Source organism: Zootoca vivipara, chromosome 6, assembly GCF_963506605.1.
Source record: "Zootoca vivipara chromosome 6, rZooViv1.1, whole genome shotgun sequence".
NCBI classification, from domain to species: Eukaryota; Metazoa; Chordata; class Lepidosauria; order Squamata; family Lacertidae; genus Zootoca; species Zootoca vivipara.
In genome coordinates, this window is record NC_083281.1 from 46,815,612 (window position 1) to 46,837,685 (window position 22,074).

The 22,074-nt window shown below is 43.5% G+C and overlaps 1 protein-coding gene and 1 long non-coding RNA gene across 2 annotated transcripts in view; one reads left to right on the top strand and one right to left on the bottom strand.

Annotated features, from left to right (window-relative positions):
- Positions 1 to 7,821: 7,821 nt before the first annotated feature.
- Positions 7,822 to 11,740, top strand: LOC132592321 (uncharacterized). The gene is made up of 2 exons (XR_009557765.1): positions 7,822 to 8,138; positions 11,014 to 11,740. It is a non-coding gene; the product is annotated as an uncharacterized LOC132592321 (long non-coding RNA).
- GPI (glucose-6-phosphate isomerase) overlaps positions 11,407 to 22,074 on the bottom strand; it is a 36,219-nt gene continuing 25,551 nt past the window's right edge. Inside the window, exons 9-18 of the mRNA XM_035117931.2 lie at positions 21,705 to 21,758; positions 19,657 to 19,717; positions 19,169 to 19,212; positions 18,307 to 18,459; positions 17,697 to 17,826; positions 16,464 to 16,540; positions 14,227 to 14,355; positions 13,325 to 13,400; positions 13,152 to 13,218; positions 11,407 to 11,980 (exon numbers count right to left, since the gene is read on the bottom strand). Coding sequence (XP_034973822.2) covers positions 11,857 to 11,980; positions 13,152 to 13,218; positions 13,325 to 13,400; positions 14,227 to 14,355; positions 16,464 to 16,540; positions 17,697 to 17,826; positions 18,307 to 18,459; positions 19,169 to 19,212; positions 19,657 to 19,717; positions 21,705 to 21,758 — 915 coding nt within the window. The 3' untranslated portion in view covers positions 11,407 to 11,856. The remainder of the gene's footprint in view (positions 11,981 to 13,151; positions 13,219 to 13,324; positions 13,401 to 14,226; positions 14,356 to 16,463; positions 16,541 to 17,696; positions 17,827 to 18,306; positions 18,460 to 19,168; positions 19,213 to 19,656; positions 19,718 to 21,704; positions 21,759 to 22,074) is intronic.

Here is a 22,074-nt window from a genome sequence, read left to right on the forward strand (position 1 = left end):
GGAAGGTTGCCAAACTGTTTTGCTGGAATTATAGAGGGAAAAAATAAATTGCAAAGGAACAGTTAGGAGATTTTGCCCCCTTTTTATATTATAAAGTATAATAGATTAAAAATATACATGTTCTCCAGCAAGGAAGAACTTCAGCCTTTTTGAACTGATGCAGCATAATGCTTGGGCCCTCTTGGTGTTGGAAACAACAGTCTTGATGCAGTGGGCCCAGCTTGGGGTGTGGAGGCTAGCACATGCCACAGCCTGGAGTGATGAATGCCTCATCATATTTGGATCCCTTGTACAGCATGCTTTGTTTCTCGGTACATCAGAGGTAGCCATTGAAGTACCTTCAGATGCTGTTGGACTGCAACTCTCATCATCCCTGAACATTGGGCCATGCTAACCTGAGCTGATGGGAATTGTAGTCCAACAGCATTTATGTTGGTTATCCTTGCTGTATGCTCAACATTGTGTATGCTGTTCTCCTGTGATTCTCTGGACTGGGGCCAGTCTACCTGAAACCAACCTCCTTCCATCATTTACATTTAACTCTCTTCCTCTCTTCCCACCCTATAATCACAATGGGAGTTGCAGTCCAAAACATCTGAAGGCCACCAAGTCAGGGAAGTCTGTATTACCCAGCGCCTTGAGCATATTAGTGGCAAACCTTTTAATTCATATTCCTGCCTTAATTTTCAATGAATAGCACAACATCCACACTATGTACATACACTACTGTTTTTACTGTTCTAAACTGACATCTGTTGGAATGGAGTATTTAATTTCACTTGTTAAAAATATTTCAGGTCTTTTGGTTTTTTTTTTTACGCAGTTCCGTATTGTTGTATAGATGCTGAACCTTTTTATTTCTAGCAAGACCAAGTTTGCCCTGTCCAGAATGCAGTCATTTTCCATAAACTGTTTTTCCACAGAAAGCGGAATTTGATCACGGCTCAGTGGGCTGTGCCTTGCCAACTTTTTTCTTTCCATTTTGAAAAACAGAGCTTGTTTAGATATCCTTATTTTTGTCAAGAAGAAAGCATCCAGAAAGCTTCCCACAGCAACTCTGAAATTGTGTGCACTGAAATTAGAGTGAAACGTTTTACCTCTTTTCCTTGGAAAGTAGAAAAAGAAACTCGCTTCAAGTTGGGGGGGGGTGCGCATAGCTCAGTGTGCAGACAGTCCCAGACTTATCCAGTTGAAAGGAACAGGTAGCAAATGATGCAAAAGGCCTGTGTCTCTGGAGAATTCCTGCCAGTCAGGAAGCAACACTGAACTAGAATAGCCTTTTGCCAACCTGGTGCCCTTCAGATGGGAGTTATGTTCCAACATCTGGAGGGCACTAGAAGGCTGGATTAGAGGGACAAAGAGTTTGAAGCAGCTTTTTATGTTTGCTTCAAGAGAATTCTTTTTTAACAGGGATGGAACACTTCTTTCATTTGTGCCATAATATTTATTGGTGATTTTTTCTATTCTTTCTACTTTCAGTTTCATTGCTTAGTCTTTGCATTAATGAAAAAAGCAGGAATTTTGCCTTCCACATTTCTCTCTTGTTGGGAAATGCAAAAAAACAGCCTACTTGGAAGATCCACCATATCCCTTAAAATTATAAGCTTCCAAAGGAAAGACCAAAGTAGTTTTGAATTTGAATGAAAAGAGAATTGCTTAAAAATAGAGGGTGTACATTCTGAAATTCAGAATTTCAATAAGTCCAATAATTTAAACCAAAGCTCGAAGAAGGCACACAAAAACTGCTTTCTCATGCCCCGAGGAAAGTTTGTGATTCATCATGCAACTAATGCCATAACTAGAGTATATAATTTGACTTAAATTAAGTTTTTTTCTTGAGAATTATTTTCATTTTCTTTAAAAGAATATAGTTTTTTTCCAAGAACTTGGACCAATGTTGATTTTTATTTTGTAGGAAATATATTAAATGCCCAATTTGTATATCGTGTCTAGTTTACATGCTGCAAATACGTTAGTTTAACCTTGTTTGTATATATCATTCTAAAACCTTCGGCCTTTTAGTTAGTACATAGATTGACTTGTCGGGTTTTTGTCTTGTCATTTGGTTTCCTTGATTGTTGAAGAATTAAAGTTGGGAAATGTAGATTTATTTATCTAAAGAAGCTGCTTGCTATCGTCCTAAGTTATTTTAATATTAAAAGTCAGAATTTCATTTAACCTTAGATGTTATAATCTGCTTTTTTTTCAATAAAGACATTTTTTAGTTACTTCTGATTTTATAGTGTGTTACCTAGAAGGAATCAATTGGTTATGGGAACAAACTGTGTGTTTCATGCTATGCTGCTCAACACCTTTTTATTTTGTCATTGCACTTTTATTTTTATTTTATTTTTTTAAAAAAACAAATAAATGGCAAAGCTGCATCAGGAAGCTGGCATTTAAAGTGGAAGAGATGGGAAAAAGAGGGTACAAGCCTTTTCTCACCCACAAATCCACAAACACCCCTCCAACAGCTGTCCTTTATATACTTTTAAATGTGCCAGTGTTTTTTTTTTTTTAAGGGTTACAGTGGCCACTTTCCAGTCCTCACGTATGTAAGCTGATCTTAGAGAGAAATTTCATATTTGTGTTAGAAGATCAGCATTTTCACATTTTTTGTTCTTTTAAGAACTTTCTGGTAGATGCCACCTGGACCTCGTGATTTGTTTATTTTTAATTTGTCAAAAAGATCTGCAGCTTCATCTCTTGTTACCACTATTTATCTCAGTTCTCCAGCTCCCTTCCTGGGATGATTGAATCGGCAATTTTACTGCTGGCAACTGCTTTTTGAAAGTGGGGGAGAAGAGAGGTTCACCCCACAGGAGACAAAATTGTAATGAGGCCCATTTTAAGGTGTGGTGTTACGCACCTAAAGACAGAAGTCTATCAAGTATTCTTAAAAAATAAAATAAAATTTAAATCCAGAATTCATTATCTGAATGGATTCAGAGCTTAAACTGCTAAGCTAGTTATACTGCTTTGACTTTCCTGCATACATCAAAGTCTTCTGTGGAAACTTGGGGCTTTTAAAAAAAAATCTGGTAGTCATGGTTTAAAATCTACTAAAAGCAGCAGCAGCTTATCCCTAAATCCTCCCTTTTACCTTTATTATCAAAGTGATGCATCTCTGTGGGTGGTATTATTTTGACCCACCTCTGCAAATATCGGTGGGGGAGAGAGGAAATGAGATCATTGCCAGTCATGTAGAGGTGGTGAAGAAAGAGGATTTGTTTTTCTGGCTTTAGAAAAGACGCCCTCATTTATAAGAGACTGGAATCTCTAGATCAGCAGGTGACCAGCTAGACTTTTCATCTTTTTTTCTCCTAGCAATATTGGGTGTGCCCCTTCTGCAAAAGCTTTTCTGGCATTCAAGCCCCCTGATCAATATTTGCTCCAATGGCCTTTGCGGTGCATGAAGTGCTATTGTTCTTTGTGTTTGGAAATGCAGCAATTGCTCAACTGCTTTTAAAAGTAGCCAGGGAGCAAAAGGAGGAATGTGAAGCAGGAAAAACAACTCCTAGAGATGCCTTAAACGAGCAACGACTTCACACTAATTGGCCAAAAAGGCGCTTTTTGGGGGCAAAAACTCAGGAACAATGAAGTGTCTCCTAATCAAACAACATGATCCGTTAACAGCCCAGGGTCCTCAAATAAATGCTGCAGATATTTTTGGACCAACAAAAAGGATGCAGGTAAAGTTAAAGATTACATTTAAATGCTTCTTACAATGCCGGCTGGGATATTCTGCAACACTTGGGACACAATCCAGTGAGAAGTCTTGAAATGCACAGCAGCTGTGGCAAACCAAGTGCTTCTGGTTTACTTCAGCGACACTTGTCTTTTTAGAATTTGAAGCAAAGTTTAGATCAGGTTCTTTTTGTTTGCACATCAAAATAATATAATCCTGATTTCATATTCTTTCCTACCGGTACAGAATCCAGTGTCGCAGATATCTTCTGTTACCTACGCCCAGCGTAGAGGAGCACCCTAACAGGATTGTGAGACTCTTTCCCTCTGGAAAGGCAAGGTAAGAGCAATAACAAGTGGTCTGATGGGAGACTTTTCAAATCCCTGTCCTCAAACACCTTCAAAGTCTCCTCCGCCAGGAACTCTTAGCAGAACCACCAGCCCTGCCTTTGCCAAGTTGACGGATGTTGTAGTCCAAATCACACCGAGGGCCTTAGATAGGGAAGGTGGTATTACAGTCATGAGGAGCTGATACTATGCCCCACTGCGGCAATTTTGTTTTTGCAAGGCTCCCCACCCCCCGCCACCAGTTGTTTGATCTTGCCTGGTAGCATCTGGTGCCCAACCTTCTATGCCTCACATGCTGCCCAGCATTGAAAGCTGCTGCCTGGACTTGCCTGCTGAATGCATGTCTCTTTTTCTTTCCAACATTGACAGATGGCATGATGAGTCGTCTGTGGTAACCCAACCCACCTTCTTCTTCAATGATGTTATTGTTCACAATTATCTTAATTATATGGTAGTTTACTCTAATAACCTTTTTGCTGTAAGCCCTGCCTCCGCGATCTGAGATTCCTTGGCTGTAGGGAAAAAAATGTGGGCCCCTAAGGAGGCAGTAAAGCACATGGTTCTAGAAGCTTCTCAATAGCTGGATCTCTTATTTATTGTGTGGCACATTCCATCAAACTCCTACTCTGGAGACCTGGGAGGTTTTGCCACCATCTTCTTTCCCACTATCTCTTTCTCATTATTTAGCTGTTTGTTTCTTCTGTTCTTCTCTTCCGCAAGTTTCTGAGGTATTGGGGTTCTGAGCCGCATAAGGCTTTACAAGTGAATGCCAGCGCTTTGAATTGATGTTACGTGTTTGGACCATCCTGCCTGATCAACCATCTGAGCACAGACTTCTGCAACAGTTGCTGTGTCAGATGCTGTTTGTTGGCTTCAAAGGCAGCCCCACATTGAAGGCTCCAGGTGGCTGAACAAAACTCCCTAAGCAGTAGAATACCGTAGTTAATGGTACGAAATGCTGCTGAGAGATCATGGGGAAATAAGCGGGGCATGTTCCCCCTGTCCTCCTCCTGACAGAGGTCAGCATACCTATATACAGATAAAAACCAGAGAGGTCATCTTAGAGCACTCCTTCCATCTTGCTTCCAAAGAAAGCACAGCCGTGCATCTGCCCCCTATGGTGTGTGGCTGCATAATCTTAAAATCAAATGAGTCCCCCCTCATAAATGATTGATTATGCATATACATATTTTTGAAGGTTTAATAGGTTAATTAAAGGTAAAGGGACCCCTAATCATTAGGTCCAGTCGCAGACGACTCTGGGGTTGTGGCGCTCATCTTGCTTTATTGGCCAAGAAAGCCGGCGTACAGCTTCCAGATCATGTGGCCAACATGACTAAGCACTTCTGGTGAACCAAAGCAGCGCACAGAAACACCGTTTCCCATCCCGCCGGAGCGGTACCTATTTATCTACTTTCACTTTGTGCTTTCGAACTGCTAGGAGCTGGGACCGAACAACGGGAGCTCACCCTGTTGCGAGGATTTGAACCGCCGACCTTCTGATCGGCAAGCCCTAGGCTCTGTGGTTCAACCCACAGCACCACCCGCTTGAAATTAAATGATAGAAACTCATCATATTTTTAAAAATAGAAGCAACAGAAGCTATTACTTTGTCTCTGAAAATGACTTCAGATGCCTTGTTGGTTCCAAATAATAAACGCTGTCTTGTACAACGTATGGTAATAAATAATAATAATAATAATAATAATAATAATAATAATAATAATAATAATGCCCCGCACATCTGACCGGGTTCACCCAGCCACTCTGTGCGGCTTCCAACAAAATATTAAAATACAGATTGCGAGTTTGGGGTGGGGGGTTAGGCTGTATGCCCGAGTCCCTTCTAATTCCTGGATCCATCAAGGGTTAAATTTGCTGGATTCCATTGTTAGCTGGCCAGCTGTCTGATGAAGCTAAATGTTGGAAGATTCAGGACAGATAAAAGAAAGTCCTTCCTCATGCAGTGCATAGCTAAACTACAGAACTCTCTCCCACAGGAGGCAGAGATGGTTACCAGCTTTGTATGGCTTTAAAAGAGGATTAGACAAATTTTTGGAGGCTATATAGATGGCGAGGAACCATGATTGCTATGCTCTGCCTGCACAGTTGGAGGCAGTAATGCTTTTGAATATCAGTTTCTGGAAACCGCAGGAAGGACAAATGCTCCTTGCACTCAGGTTGTACTTGCAAGCTTCTTGTGGGCATCTGGTCAGCTGCTGTGAGAAGAGAACGCTGGCCTATATGAGCCACTTGCCTTATGTTCCCATGTTTTTTGATAGCTTGCTTTGCCCCAACGAAAGGAGCCCAGCAGTTTGCCTCCCGGTCGCCTCTTCCTATGCTTGTGGCATCCATCAGTCTACCAGTCCTTTTCCTCACTGTCTCTGGGTGACCCCTACTGGAACGATCAGTTAACTCCCATGCAGCAGAGACGTCCTGCTGCAGCTCTATCTCCCTTCTGCACTTAACGCTTCTTTTCCCCTTGGAATGCTCCTCCTTGTGGCTGGCAGTGGCCTTGTGTAGCTAGCTATTAAGCAAGTCTATGCTGTAGGCTGTACTGTTCTTGGCCCACTGAGATGACTGCAGAACACTGGCCACGAACAGTCTTGGCTCAGGGCTGACCCAAGACTTTTTGCCGCCTGAGGTGAACCACCCAGCCAGGGAACAATGGGAGAATAAAGATTTGCTTCGGAGAGGTGGGGGAAGGAAATCAAAGCAACTTCACCTGACGGTTGAAGTGGGACTCACAAGGAAACAGGCCTGCTCTGAATCAAACCAGGTAGGTGCAGAACCCAGGGGACCCAAGGAAAGCCCCCATTTCCTCCTTGGGGGTGGAAGACCAGCAGCGCCTTCTATTCGTCGAGAGGCTTCTGTAGAGGTGGCATTGGGGTGGGGGGGATAGCCGAGGAGGCAGCAAATCTGGTCTTCAAGGAGTGTGCAGCAGCCATCACACTTGCAGCAGCAGCAGCAACATTCCTTGGGGGCCAGATCTTCTGCCCCATGGATCTGCCACCTGAGGCAATCGTATCACCTAGCCTCATGGGTGAGCCAGCATTGCAGTCACCCATGCCACCAAGGGCATTTGCATTGCACCTGGGGCTGTCAGCCAGCACCTGGCAGGCCACAATTCATAGAGGACTTCATGTGGCTTTCACCCAGTGTTACTGGTTCTGTGGGACTATATTTTTCTTCTCAGCAGAAAGGGGGGATGGTTGGTCGACTAGGGATGTTAAAGAACCTTCTCTGCAATGGACCAAAAACTGTACAACTGCATGCCCACTGTTGTCTCTTGTTTGTTTGTTTGTTTGTTTGTTGCCTTCCCTTCACTCTAAGGTTTTGGGTTGGGTGGGGTGGGGGTTACAGCATTAAAACACCATATTCAAAATGGTTTAAAACACCAACAACCATAAAAATAAGGTGGGTCCTAAAACAAGTGTCAAAAGCCAGGGTAAATAGGTTTGTACCAGAAGGTATATAATGAAGGTGCTGGGTGCACCTCTGGGGAGGGGGCTCCATAGCTTAGGGGCCACCAGATTAAGTAGCCAATTACCCAAATTCTAAGCCCCAGAATTCTTTGCAAAGTCCCAGTGCTAGCAAAGTTGTTATTATCCAAGTAAGGTAAAGGTAAAGGGACCCCTGACCATTAGGTCCAGTCGTGACCAACTCTGGGGTTGCGCGCTCATCTCGCACTATTGGCCGAGGGAGCCGGCGTATAGCTTCCAGGTCATGTGGCCAGCATGACAAAGCCGCTTCTGGCAAACCAGAGCAGCACATGGAAACGCCGTTTACCTTCCCGCTGTAGCGGTTCCTATTTATCTACTTGCATTTTGATGTGCTTTCGAACTGCTAGGTTGGCAGGAGCTGGGACCAAGCAATGGGAGCTCACCCCGTCACAGGGATTCGAACCGCCGACCTTCTGATCAGCAAGCCCTAGGCTCAGTGGTTTAACCACAGCGCCACCTGGGTCCCCATTATCCAAGTAGTTTTTAATAATTAAAAATAATGATGATTCAATTTATTTGTAGTACAAAACATTTGTTTTCGTTCATTCTTCAGGGAAACTTCAACAATCCTATGGTGCTCCAATTTGATATACAGTGCAGGTAAGGGAGACTAATAACTCATATAGCAACCCAGCCCTCCAATGTTTTAAACTACAACTCCCATCAGCCCAAGCAAGCATGGCCATGTTGGCTGAAGTTGGAAGTTTGTAGTCCAAAACAGCTACCAGGTGCTAAGTTGGGGGAAGTGGCCTTTGTTGTTCTAGGTTATTACTACTTTACATACAAGCCAATTCAGTGGAAATGTCTAAATTTGAGAGCAGGGCATAATGTTTGGAATGAAGTGAAATGTGATTGCCCGATTATGCCTTTTCCATATATATACCAGAACTGACATTAATTAGACCTCTTACTTCCCCTTGGCCCTCTGTATTCAGTGATGGCCAATAACTTTTAAATGGCTTCAAAAGGGGGCTGGATAAATTCACTGGCAAATGGCTTTCAATGGCTACTAGCAAAGATGGCTATATTCTGCCTCCATGGTCAAATGCAGTACAGTAATGCTTCTGAATACCAGTCCCTGGAAACCGCTGGAAGGAAGAGGGAACTTGTACCTGAATCCTGCTTGCTGGTTTCCCACAGCCACCTCATTGGCCACTGTGAGACCAGGATGCTAGACCAGATAGCCCATTGGTCTGATCCAGCAAGGTGTTTCTTATGTTCTTATCCGTAACTCAGCATTAGCTTTTCCTCCATATCCATCGTTTCTCTGATTGCAAAAATCAAATGAGCTAACACATATTATCGTAAGTTAGCAGCATATACTCCTATGGTACGGTAAACAATGCTGTTTTAGAACTATCAGGAATATATAAGCCAGGAAGTACAAAACAAGCCGCTGAAACAGGCTCAGTCATGGCAAGCCAACAACTGTCAGCTGCTCCCTTTGATCCAGTCCGATCTTTCTTCAGTTCGCTGAAATCTTTCTAATCATTTGTCTTTGATCCCTTTGTAGAATTCTTCAAAGGGCTTCCAAGTTAACTAACACATAAGCAACCCTTACACAGAGAAATTGCATCTAGCCTTCACACATACTTTATTTTCACAGTGCCAGTGGGCAGTTATAATGCTTATCTTAGATGAAAATTTGGGGCAAGGACTCTTTTTAATGGTGCAGAGGCAGCACAGCTAGGATAGCGATTTTTCTGACCTTTTACTGTGCACACATTATGTGACTGAAAGGTGGCAAAGAGGGGTGTTTTAATTTCATTTGGGGAGGGCATTGAGGACCACCAAGGCTGTTAAACTCAAACTGACCACTGTAAAGTCCTTTTAAGGTACTAGGTCATGGGCATAACTTGTCCTTCATAGAAAGGGAACATCAATATTGCTCAGGAAGGAGAAAATGAGATTTTGAGTGGAAGAGCTGGTTCGATTTTGCCCTTTGTTCCTTAGCAGTCACTTCAAGCAATATCCTTTTATTTGCTTACCATTCTAGCCCTGATTTAGGGTACAACCCTATACACCCTTACCTGGGAGTAAGTTGCACTGAACGCAATAGACCTTACTTCTGAGCAGACACACATACGACTACAGCACTACAGCTCCAGCAAGCATGGCCAATGATCAGATGTTGGGAGTTTTAGTTCAGCAACCTGGAGGGCTAGGTTCTCTTTTTCCTACAAAGTTGATGTCACCAATGAATTTTTGCCAATAATTTTAATTGCTTTTTTAAATGGTCCTGCATCGAGATTTTGGTTTCAATGTTTTGTGCTGGCTCCTTGTGATTTGAACCAAAAACCTTTACATTTTTCTCTCATGCATCTGAAGTGGGCTCTAGTCCACAAAAGCATATGCCATAAAGAGTATTTGAAATTTTAAACCTATTGTTGTATAGGTTGGAAGGACTCTCAATTTCACAGCCTCCAGGTGGATCTTTGTTCAAGCTTCACCACACTGAATGCCTGCAAAACCACTTGTCTGACTGAACCAAGCATTTAAATGAGCTTTGTACATCTGTTTGTATTGAGCAGCAAAACTGCCTCGCCATCCTTGAGCTGCGGTGTTTGTATAACGCACCCCTTAATCTCCAGCTCTCTTCTCTGTGATAGGGGAATGGAGTGTGTCAAACGAGAAAAAGCTTTTCAAGCAGCTATTCTGGAAGAAAAGCAACTTGGATGTGGCTCAAGGCATTTTGAGAGGCTACAAAAAGGAAGTAAGGGCCCAGAAGCCAGCTTTCTCCAACCTGGCACCCTTGAGATGATTCGAACTACAGCTCCTATCATTCATAGCTGTTAATCTCCTATCAGCCCCAGGTAGCATGACTGAGTCCAACACATCTGTAGGCCACCAGGTTGCAGAGAAGACTATCTTACCTCCTTTTGCTTCCTCGGCACTTCTGTTGCCTTCAGAAAGGCCATGAGAGTCAATACACACAAAAATAGGCAGAAGTAAATTGCTGGCTCCCCATGAGGTGCAGGCCCCTGTGAGAACAGGGTGCTGGACAAGATGGACCTCCTTTGGCCTGATCCAGCTTCTGCAGGGCTCTTCTCATGTTCTTAATGGCACCAATTTGATAAAATGCCAGAATGGGCCTGAGGGATTCTCCAAGCCCCACTGCAGAATGAGGGCCCATCAAGCAGGATCATGCAACTTTAAAAAGTTGTAGTTTGTTAAGGGTGCTGAGAGTTGTTGGGAGACCGCTTTGAGTTACAATTACCGGTAGCAGAGGGTAGTGTGGAGCTGGAAGGGCTTCAGAAAATGGGAACCCAAACTACCAGGGGACTGGAGCGACTGCCCAATGAAGAACAATCATGACACGTGGGGTTTAATTAAGAGAAAAGAGACATGGCAGGTATGCAAGGCAAGGAAAAAGTGGAAAAAGAGGAGGAGTTTGGATTTGATATCCCGCTTTATCACTACCCGAAGGAGTCTCAAAGCGGCTAACAATCTCCTTTCCCTTCCTCCCCCACAACAGACACCTAGTGAGGTGCACGGGGCTGAGAGACTTCAGATAAGTGTGACTAGCCCAAGGTCACCCAGCAGCTGCATGTGGAGGAGCGGAGACGCGTACCCGGTTCCCCAGATTACGAGTCTACCGCTCTTAACCACTACACCACACTGGATAGGTAGGTTTTTTCCCCCTCTCATGACAGGAGAACTCATAGGCTTCCAAGGAAGTGTATAGTGTGCTCTCACAAATCTGGTTGGCTTTAAAAAGAGGATTAGACAATTTCACGAAGGTTAAGGACTACTGATGGCTGTGTGTATGAGATCCTGTATATTCAGCTCAGGATGAAACTAAAAGGTTAACTATATCATGGGAAAGAGCCAACAAAACCATTCACACCTCAAAATAAAAGGAGAAAAACACAAAGCAGCCATGTTTTAGTTAACTGTGGTATAATCTTGTACAAGTTGGGGTGGGTCTCACAATTACACCAGCTTCACAAGATACAGTGCAGGCAAAGGTTTTTTTTTGCTGCTGCCTGTTGTGCAGCTTCCATCTAGGCAATACAGAGTGGAGCTGGAGTGGGAAGTGAAGGGGGGGAACAGTACCCAACAGTTACAATTCAGCTGCCACGAACAGCAACTAAACAGCATTTTCCAGCTGTCACAAGATTAAAAAAGGTTTTGTTTGCAACAACGCTCAAAAAAGCAACAAGGCTAACCGTTAATAGCTAACAAGTGAAGAGAGGCCAGAACTGGTGGAAAAAAGTGCTATTCCGGTTAAGAGTGGTTAACGAAGCAGAGACTACAACATCGATCTGGGTGTTTGGCGGTTGGATTGTCGTCGGCACACAGCCCTCCTGCCCTCAGATCAGGCCCGGTGTTTCTTGACGAAGTTGATCAGCCCGTTGGTGGAAGAATCGTGAGATGTCACCGGCGCATCAGATTCCAGTTCTGGCTCAATTTTCTTGGCCAGCTGCTTTCCAAGCTCAACGCTGGTTTTTGCATACAAAGGGAAGGAAAAGGACGGATTTAGGCGAGAGACCAAAGGCCTGGTTTAGGCACTGGTTATAACCTGGATTTCCTCCAAGAAGCTTAGGGCAGCATGGGTGCAAATCAGCAAGGCCTGCAACCACACAACCGGTGGTAGGTGGTACAACAAGGCAGGCTTTGTGGCTGAGCAGAGGATTGATCCGAGGTCTTGCCAGTCAAAATACATGCTAGCTAGCAGTTGAGCCACACTGGCAGGAACATTTTTAGTGGCTTAGAAAAAGCAATCCAGAATGTGTATTTCCATGGCTACTAATCTTGATGGATATTGTTCTGCCTTCAATTTGGAGGCAGTAATGTTCCTGAGTACCAGTTGCTGGAAACCACAGGAGGGGAAGAGGGTTTCTTGGGCTCAAATCCTGCTTGCACATTTCCCACAGGTGCCTGGGTGACCACTGTGAGAACAGGATGCTAGACTGGATGAACCCCCTTTGGCCTGATCCAGCAAGGCTCTTCTTAATAAAGGTGCTGTGTGTGTGTGTGTGTGTGTGTGTGTGTGTGTGTGTGTGTGTGTGTATTCCCTTCACAATATGATGTTTCCAACTATGTATTGGTTACAGGTAGGTAGCCGTGTTGGTCTGGATCGAAGTAAAATAAAAAAATTCCTTCAGTAGCACCTTAAAGACCAACTAAGTTTTTATTTTGGTATGAGCTTTCGTGTGCATGCACACGAAAGCTCATACCAAAATAAAAACTTAGTTGGTCTTTAAGGTGCTACTGAAGGAATTTTTTTATTTTACTCCAACTATGTATGTTTAACTTCTGCTTTTTTGGTGTGTTTTTGTTTATAAAAGCACAACCAAAAAACAAAACAAAACAAAACCAGGAGGCTTTTCAGTGACAAAGTGCAGCTTAGTTGTCTGAAAGGGAACTTCCCACACAATTGATGGCAGTGAAGATCAGTCCAACCTGTCAAGAACATACCTGCTGATCCTTTAGCAAAGTTGCTACAGCAATAGGCCAAGGTGCAAATAGCTTATTTTTCCACTATGAAACAAGTTTGGCCTAAACTGATCTTGGCTCCTTTAAAGTTAAGTGGGAGTCCAACCCTAGGAAAACAGAGACTCATTTCACAAGGAAAGCCCCCCTCCCCCCATATACATGAAAGTGACTTACCCCCACTGGTCATAGCTGTTAATATCCCATATAACTCCTTGAACAAAGATCTTGTGTTCATACATCGCTGTAACAGATTAAAGAAAACAGAAGAAGACAGGCAGGATGAATAGTGAGTCTTATGGGAGACAAAGCAGCCTATGAATACAAATACTCAAGAGTAAGACATTTACCAATTAAGGCTCCAAGAATGAATGGGTTAAGTTTAGAAAACACAATGGAATTGGTTGGGCGGTTTCCTTCAAAGACCTATAAAGGAAACACAAGAGATACACATCTATTATTCTCTACTCTAATAATAATAATAATAATAATAATAATAATAATAATAATAATAATACTCTTCAGACACCTGTCAATGCATCTTACTGTTTCACAGCGAAATCACCAGCAAAAAACCATAACAGCTACAGGATGTGCCACTTCTTCAAATCCTCCCTTCAACAAGCTTGTATCTGAACATTTGGGTCCTTCCTGCCCATAAAAGCACCCATACGCATCCCTTGTTTGGTGCCTGGCTGACACTGACAGCCTTAGATTTGTAGTGTCCTTGGAGCAGGGGCCTGCCTTCCCCTGTAAGACTCTAAAGACAATAAATACTTCAATACCAGCTAATTAGCCACCGATTGCCTTTTCTATTTGTCCAAAACGGTTTTTTAAAGCCATCCAAAGCTGCTGGCCACCGCTGCCTTCTGTGGGAGCAAGTTCCACAGTTTAACTCTGAGCTGTGTGAAGAAGTCCTTTCTTTAGGGAAGTTTTTAATGTCTGGTGTTTTATAGTGTTTTTAAAATTTTGTTGGGAGCTGCCCAGAGTGGTTGGGGAAACCCAGCCAGACAGGCGGGGTATAAATAATAAATTATTATTATTTCTTTACTGTCTTGAATCTTTCAACATTCTGCTTCAATGGATGGCCATGAGTTCTGGCGTTATTGGGGGACAGGACTTTTCTCTACAGCAACCTTTCCTCAAAGGGGAGTCACCCTGGTTGGCCTTCAGTTTACCCATCCAGTTGCATACCATAGTGCAATGCCCGCAACCCACCCAGGTGCTTGGATAGGTGCTGCAACTGAGGTACCTTGTGTGGAAGAATCTTCTCCAGGGCATCCCCGCTCAGCCCAGAAGCCTGCAGCTCTTTACGAGCTTCGTCTGTGGTCTTCCCTTTCATTAAGGCCTCAGTCTGGGCAAGGAAATTGGCCAGAAGGATCTAGCAGGAAAGAGAGAGAGAGAGAGGCCTGTGTCATTTTCTGTCGTGACCAGGATTAGGACAGAGAGGAGGTTTGCCCTTTCGTATTTTAGATACCATGCTGCTGATTTTCTCCATCCTTTTTTTTTTTAAAAAAATGTATTTGTTAAAAAACACATAATAGAATAGATTTGCATATCACAACTGTTCATATTAATATTTTTATTTCTATTGCCAAGGATTGGAATACCACGTGGACAAAATTTCCCTCCAAAGCAATCCCAGCTTCACTTAAGGAAATTGCACTGAAAGCATTCCAGAAATGGCAGCTTACTCCTCTACGCTTGGCGAATATCAAACCAATTCATACCCCATGGTGTTGGAGGGGTGCATAATTAAGGGGCACTTCTTGCACATGTGGTAGGAATGCAATGACGTTGCCACATTTTGGGATTCCAGCTTTACAGAGATCCACAAAATTACTGGCCAACACCTAAAAAAGAGGCAAGTGAGCTAGCCCTGTTGAATTTATTTCAACCTAAATGTTCATTTTAAATTATTAATTGGATATTTACTGGTAGTGCCCATGTTGGGAATTGCCAGTTTCCGGAAGGTGCCAATTTTAGTTACTATTAATATATAAATTGCAAATACTATGGTTGAAGGAAGTGAAATCCAGAAAGGAACAGATGGGCCTTTTTAACCATTATTATTCACCAACTCCACCCCCCCCACTTCCTCAAAACCAATAATTGATAGCACACCCTGGAATTGGTAAGCTGGCTGACACATGTTGTGTGTTAAAAAACGTGTACAGTGGTACCTTGGTTTATGAACACAATTGGTTCCGGAAGTCTGTTCATAAACTGAAGCGTTCATAAACTGAAGCGAGCTTTCCCATTGAAAATAATGGAAAATGAATTAATCCGTTCCAGACAGTCTGCGGAGTACTTAAACTGAAGCGTTCATAAACTGAAGCGAACTTTCCCATTGAAAGTAATGGAAAGTGAATTAATCCGTTCCAGATGGGTCCGCGGCGTTCATAAACCGAAAATTCATAAACCGAGGTGTTCATAAACCGAGGTTCCACTGTATCTCTTGCTGGAGGCCTGTTGCCAAGTCCCTTTACTAGCCACTGCCTCCCTTTAACGCAAGGAAGATGGAACCTATTAACTTCTGATAGCACATGCTGAAATCTCAGAACCCAGGGACTGGGCTTCATTTCTTACAATGCACATCAAAGCAAGTAGCTGAGCCAAGCCAGCTATGCTACACAAATGTGTATTTACATATGCATATATATACATTATGTATGTATGTATGTATGTATGTATGTATGTATGTATGTATGTATACACAGCTACGCTTCAAAACCCTATGCTGGCAGGATCTGGAGTCATAGAATCATAGAGTTGGAAGAGACCACAAGGGCCATCCAGTCCAACCCCCTGCCAAGCAGGGAACACCATCAAAGCATTCTTGACATATGCCTGTCAAGCCTCTGCTTAAAGACCTCCAAAGAAGGAGACTCCACCACACTCCTTGGTAGCAAATTCCACTGCCAAACAGCTCTTACTGTCAAGAAGTTCTTCCTAATGTTTAGGTGGAATCTTCTTTCTTGTAGTTTGAATCCATTGCTCCGTGTCCGCTTCTCTGGAGCAGCAGAAAACAATTTTCTCCCTCCTCTATATGACATCCTTTCATATATTTGAACATGGCTATCATATCACCCCTTAACCTTCTCTTCTCCAGGCTAAACATGCCCAGCTCCCTAAGCCGTTCCTCATAAGGCATCGTTTCCAGGCCTTTGACCATTTTGGTTGCCCTCTTCTGGACACGTTCCAGCTTGTCAGTATCCTTCTTGAACTGTGGTGCCCAGAACTGGACACAGTACTCCAGGTGAGGTCTGACCAGAGCAGAATACAGTGGTACTATTACTTCCCTTGATCTAGATGCTATACTCCTATTGGGCTCAACAGACCTGCAAACTGATTCAGTATAAGGGAGCGTCTTGAGTTTACATGAAAGCATCTCCAAATAAGAATCTCTTGCAAGGATTCCCCACATGCAAGTTTCCCCACATGCAAGAAACTGCTTTGAAAACATGCTATTAGTTGTTAGCCATTCACCTTGTGATGCAGCCCTTTCCTGATAGGATTCTGCGTCTGGACAGGGATGAGGAAGTCACAAGGGATCATACGAGTTCCTACAAACAAAAAACAAAACAAAAATTTTTTTATGAGGGTCTCACTTGATGCAGTTAAGTTACTTTACAGAGATCATTAAGAAAACTTGTTCTACAAGGCTAACCACTGGGAACTAGTTCTAATTTGCTGCTTTATTTTTAAGTGACCTGACATCTCCGCTGCTGTAACGCACTGACAGTGGCTTATGCAGATGCTTACTTCACATCAAACTGGAGCACTATTACAGTGTTAAGATTAGTAAGTGCCTGAGCTACGCGAAAGGGCAGAACGTGAACCAATGTGGTATGCTGGTGGAGGTTAAAAGGTCTGGTCAGGACCTGGGAAACCAGGGTTCAGATCCCCAAATCAGCTGTGAAGCTCACTGCATCACCCTGGGCCAGTCAACCCACTCTCAGGCTAACCTACCTCACAAGGTTGTTGTGAGGGTAATACCGGGGGGGGGGGGGAGAGAACTGTGCATGACACCTTGAGCGTCTTGAAGGAAATATGGGGTATAAGCAAAAAAACAAAACCATGAATTTTAAATATGTGGAATTTGCAGATTTCAGCTGAGCAAGAGAAGACTATCTTTGCTGGGAGTCCTACATGACCTGCTCCCTGCTTTAACTGGTCTATTTCCACCTGGCCACAGGGGTAGGTGTGGCTGTAGCTGTGGCTGACTGACTCCTACTACAGAAGCTGGTGCTCAGAATTTTGTTGGGGGTCAAGATTTAATTTTGGAGATGTTTCATACTTATGTATTTTTATTGTTGGACGTTATTACGACTCATGTGGGGATTGTTTAATTGTATACTTGCTGAGATGTTTTCATTTATTGATCATGACTAATATATATAGAGAGAAGAGAGAATGTACATCTTTTGATGTTGTAAGCCACCTTGAGCTGGGTTTAACTATGGAAAGCAGGCATGGCTTTGGAAAGCAGGCATGGAAATCAACAACACTGAAGAAGTTGTTTGACAGTGGCATAGGCTGTCTGGATATGTGGGTCACTCTCCTTTGGTGAAAGTTCTTGGGTGCTGCCTGGCCAGGCACCTGCTTGGTCGTCCTATATTGTCCTTCCTGGATTAGACACCGCCTCTAAAGCCCCTTCCAACTCTGGGATAACTGGCTCTACTAAAATGCTCAGAATATGGGATCCGCTTTTCAACATACCTTGATGGATCAGCTGATAGAAAGCGTGCTGCCCATTGGTTCCAGGCTCACCCCACACAATTGGCCCAGTATTGTAATCCACACGAGTGCCCTTCTTGGTAATGTATTTCCCATTGGATTCCATGTCTCCCTAAGTGACAGCAGAAGTTCAGACTTAATACATAAATCATCACCCATTCAATTTATTAGTCACCTTAGAAGTCTCCAAGCGACTTGCAAAAGTGTAACAAAAATAATAACCAGGAAATAAAACTCATTTCAATAAAAGACATACAGTAAAACAGCAGCAATAGAACCATATGTAGGCATATATACTACTAGAATCAGCCAGAATAGAGGAGACACACACAGCTAATCTGTGCACCACCAGGAGGGTTGGACAGAGGCCTACACTCAGTGCAGCACTGGCAGCCTGTGACCCACCAAGCCACAACTCTTACTTGGTGGAACGACCCACAGACTGCAGTTAACGTGGATGCTTCCCTGCACCCAGTGGGCCCAATGCACATTCACGGATCCTCATTCCACTCTTAAGACTGCAAGCCTGGATTCAGAGAGCAGGCCAACTGATAAGGAGCACAAGGGAATGACTCCAACAATGACTCCTTACCTGCTGGAAGTATGCTGCAAAGCGGTGCATGTACTGGTCGTAGGGCAGAAGCGCATGGGTCTCAGTCCCGAAGCAGTTGATATACCAGACCCCCAGCATTGCCAGCAACACGGGCACATTCTTCTCCAGCGGAGTGGTGCGGAAGTGATTGTCCTGTTAGGCAAATGGATGTAAAACATGCCCATGTTATCAAAACCAAACCTAGGTCACACACAGGCCATCCTGGATCCAACCTCAAACACACTCCTGAAACTCCAGCTTCTTTAGAGCAATGCAGAGCTGGCTTCTAGCAGTAGAAAGCAGATGGTTTTACTTTATGAAAGCCAACAGTGCGCTGGGCAGAGGGGGGATAATACTGAAACCTCTGAAGATACTGGAAAATAAGAACCCATTCAGCCACTGGTGCTTCCTGTAACTGTGAATGGGAGTTGCATGGATTTTCACTGTGTATAACCAATGCTTGTGATCTACCAAGCCAGAGAGATGACGGATTTAAGATTTTGGGGGGGGGGGGTGTTTCTTGCTTGCCCTACATAACCCCAGCTAACAACAAGGTTAAAACAGTAAGAAGAGCCCTTCTGATTAGGCCGATGACCCATCTAGTCCAGCATCCTGTTCTCATAGTGGCCATTCTGAGGCCTTACTGGAAAGCTCTCTTGAAGGACCTGAGTTCAAGAGCAGCACTCTCCTCCTCCTGAGGTTCCCAGCATTACTGCTTCTGGTGCAAAGCATATCAGTATTGGCTAGTAGCTCCTGATAGCCCTCTCCTCCATGATTTTGTCCAATCCTAGTTTAAAGTTACCAAATAGGTGGAGACACAGACACAGACACAATCATCTGTGAATAATACCCAAATACTCACCATCCAGTGGGCTCCAGCAAGCAGCTTCTCAAAGTTATCATAACCTAAATAGATTTTTTTAAAAAAAGCAAACACCAGTATTATTAAGTGGAAACACCTGTTTGCAAACCATACAACTGCAAAATTATACTCCTCATTGTTTCGTTAGTTTGCTAGGTTTGTCAAACTCAAAAGCAGTTTGCGGCTTGGATTTTGATGATCTGAACCCAACATGCCTGTACAATTTTACCCTACTGAGTCAACACAGCATTCAATTTGGAAAGAAGGCTGCTCCCTGCCCCCATTTTCATTAGATTTCTATTCTAGTTTTGAGAACCAGAAACAGCTACCGGTATCTGCAAAGTTGTGAGCCATTCAATTAAAAAAACAAAAACCAATTGGCTTTCTAAAAGGTACTTGATCTTTGTTTATAAAGCCCATAAAACCAAAGATATCAACCCAGAATAGTAGCAGTAGAATGCATCATGCCAAGAACTCTGGGTACATACCAATATGTAGAGCAATGGAGAGGCCAATGGCAGACCACAATGAATAACGGCCACCAACCCACTGCAAACAGAAAAGAGGGTAAGGGGGAGAGGAAAGTCAGTTGAGAAGACCAATGTATTCTAGGCACTAACCACCAGGGACTCCTCTGCAAAGCACTCCCAGCACAGAACCCCCAATTAACTTCAACTGGGTGCTCTCCAGATATTTTGAACTACAACGCCCCTTTAACCCCACAGCCAGCATCGCTGATGGGGGACGTTTCTAGCCCAAAATATCTGGAGAGCAAAGGTGGCTGTAGATTGAGTACATGGCAAAAGCAGGCATTGTAACAACATCTCTATATCATTTTGCGGGGGGGGGGGGGGTGTCAGTCAAGTATTTTTTTAAAAATTATATACTGCTTGATGTAATATAATGTTTTATAAAATATAACATTAAAGTTATTGATGGGAAACAGGTATTAAAAATATTCAAAAGATGCAAAAAGTAGCAAAATAAAAATAAAAATGCAAGTTCTGAATGTCTGCATAGGTTTGCCTCATCAAAGTTGTTTTAACAGGCACCGAAAACTGTAGTGATGACACCTGCCTGATGTCAAGAGGCAAGGAGTTCCAAAGTGCCTGTTATTGTTTGTCACCAGTGGCCATTACAACATAAATCACAAAACAGATGTTTAAAGCAAAATACTGTGGGTTGTAGCCAGTTTTCATTTCTACTCGGAGCAGAGCACTGAAATTAACGCACCCACGTTAGTCATGCAAACCAATTTCAATAGGTCTACTATGGGTAGAATGAGCACTAGCTACAACCCTGGAACTTTTGGATTCTTGGGACTTAGGAAAGAGGGATGAGAGGAAGCTTGACCCACCAAACTAAGAACAAAAGGGAGTGAGTGGGCATTCCTAGAGCCAGGTCTTTCAGGGCATGCATTTGGGGCAGAGCTTTGCCACCTGAGCTTGGGCACCTTAAGGAGGAATCTGGCAGATGGGAAGTGGGAAAGGGACACCTTTCTATGGCAGGAGGATGAGGTAAGGAAAAGGTGCAGCCAAATCCTTGGACGGTCACGAACTTTGAATTCTTCACTGCCAGGCAGTTTATGATAAGCTCAAAGATCAAAGTTCAGCTCCTGCACCACTTTCAAGCTCTCAAGCAAGGCTGACATTTGACCTTTTTACTGACCTAGATTATATACAGTAGGCTCCCATCAGGCAAAATGTCACAGCTTATAATAACTCGTGAAGACCAGAAGTTGGGAGCAGCAAACTATCTCCTATTACCCAGCAGCTGTCTAGACTGAAATGTGTTCACAGAGGCCTCCTAGCCTGAACTTTGACAAGTTCCTTAGCAAAAGAGCCAAAGAGGCCAGACTTTCTGCAGTGTCTTAATGGTGGTGGCCCCTAAAATCTGCCCTTCATCAAAGCTCCCCTGCACTGCAAATATTAGCAAAGGGGAGAGGGGTCAGCACATTGTAGCAGCTGCAGAACGGACTTTTATTCTATCCCAAACTAAGGAGGGGGACCACACCTGGAAGGCATGCAGTTCCTAGGAATTATCAGGTCCTGAGGCAGTGATGCCTACCAAGCTGGATGGCTTTAAAGATTAGGCAAAATAATGGAAGCTTTCCTTCCCCCACTTGGTTAACACTTGGCTTGGATGTTTAGGAGAAGACTCTGATCAATTGGTGGGTGTTTGTCAGTGTACATGCCAACGTATGTTTGAGCATTAATGGTTTGTTTTAGTAGTGTAAAAAAAAACAAAAACTAAGAATGTAAGAAGAGCTATCAGGCTGATAACCCATTTAGTCCAGCTTCCTATTCTCTCAGTGGTCAACCGGACGCCTCTTCTGGGAAGCCCACAAGCAGGAGCCAAGCACAACTGGTATTCAGAAACATTGCACAACAGGTTCCTGGGTGCAGAAGCCGGCCACATGCAATGATTCCCTGTGTATCCAGAGGAAAATGTGTATATGGGGAGCCTGAATTCTAGAAGAGTGAGAAGAACTGTCCTATTGTCCAATGATGGACTTGCAAAAGCATGTTTTACTTACGTCCCAAAACTCGAACATGTTCTGAGTGTCAATTCCAAAGTCTTTAACTTTAGGCTAAAAGGGGGGAAAGCAGGGGGAGAGAGAGAGAGAGCGCAACAGAGATCAGATTGGTGCTAGGCAGAGAAGCCTGCAACAATTACCAGGGCTGTGGCTCAATGCTGGAGCAGCTACTTTGCATACAGAAGGCCCCAGGTTCAACCCTCGATGGCATCTCCAGTTAGGGTTGGGAAAATACATACAGTGGTACCTCGGTTTAAGTACACAATTGGTTCCGGAAGTCTGTACTTAACCTGAAACGTACTTAACCTGAAGCGAACTTTCCCATTGAAAGTAATGGAAAGTGGATTAATCCATTCCAGACGGGTCCGCG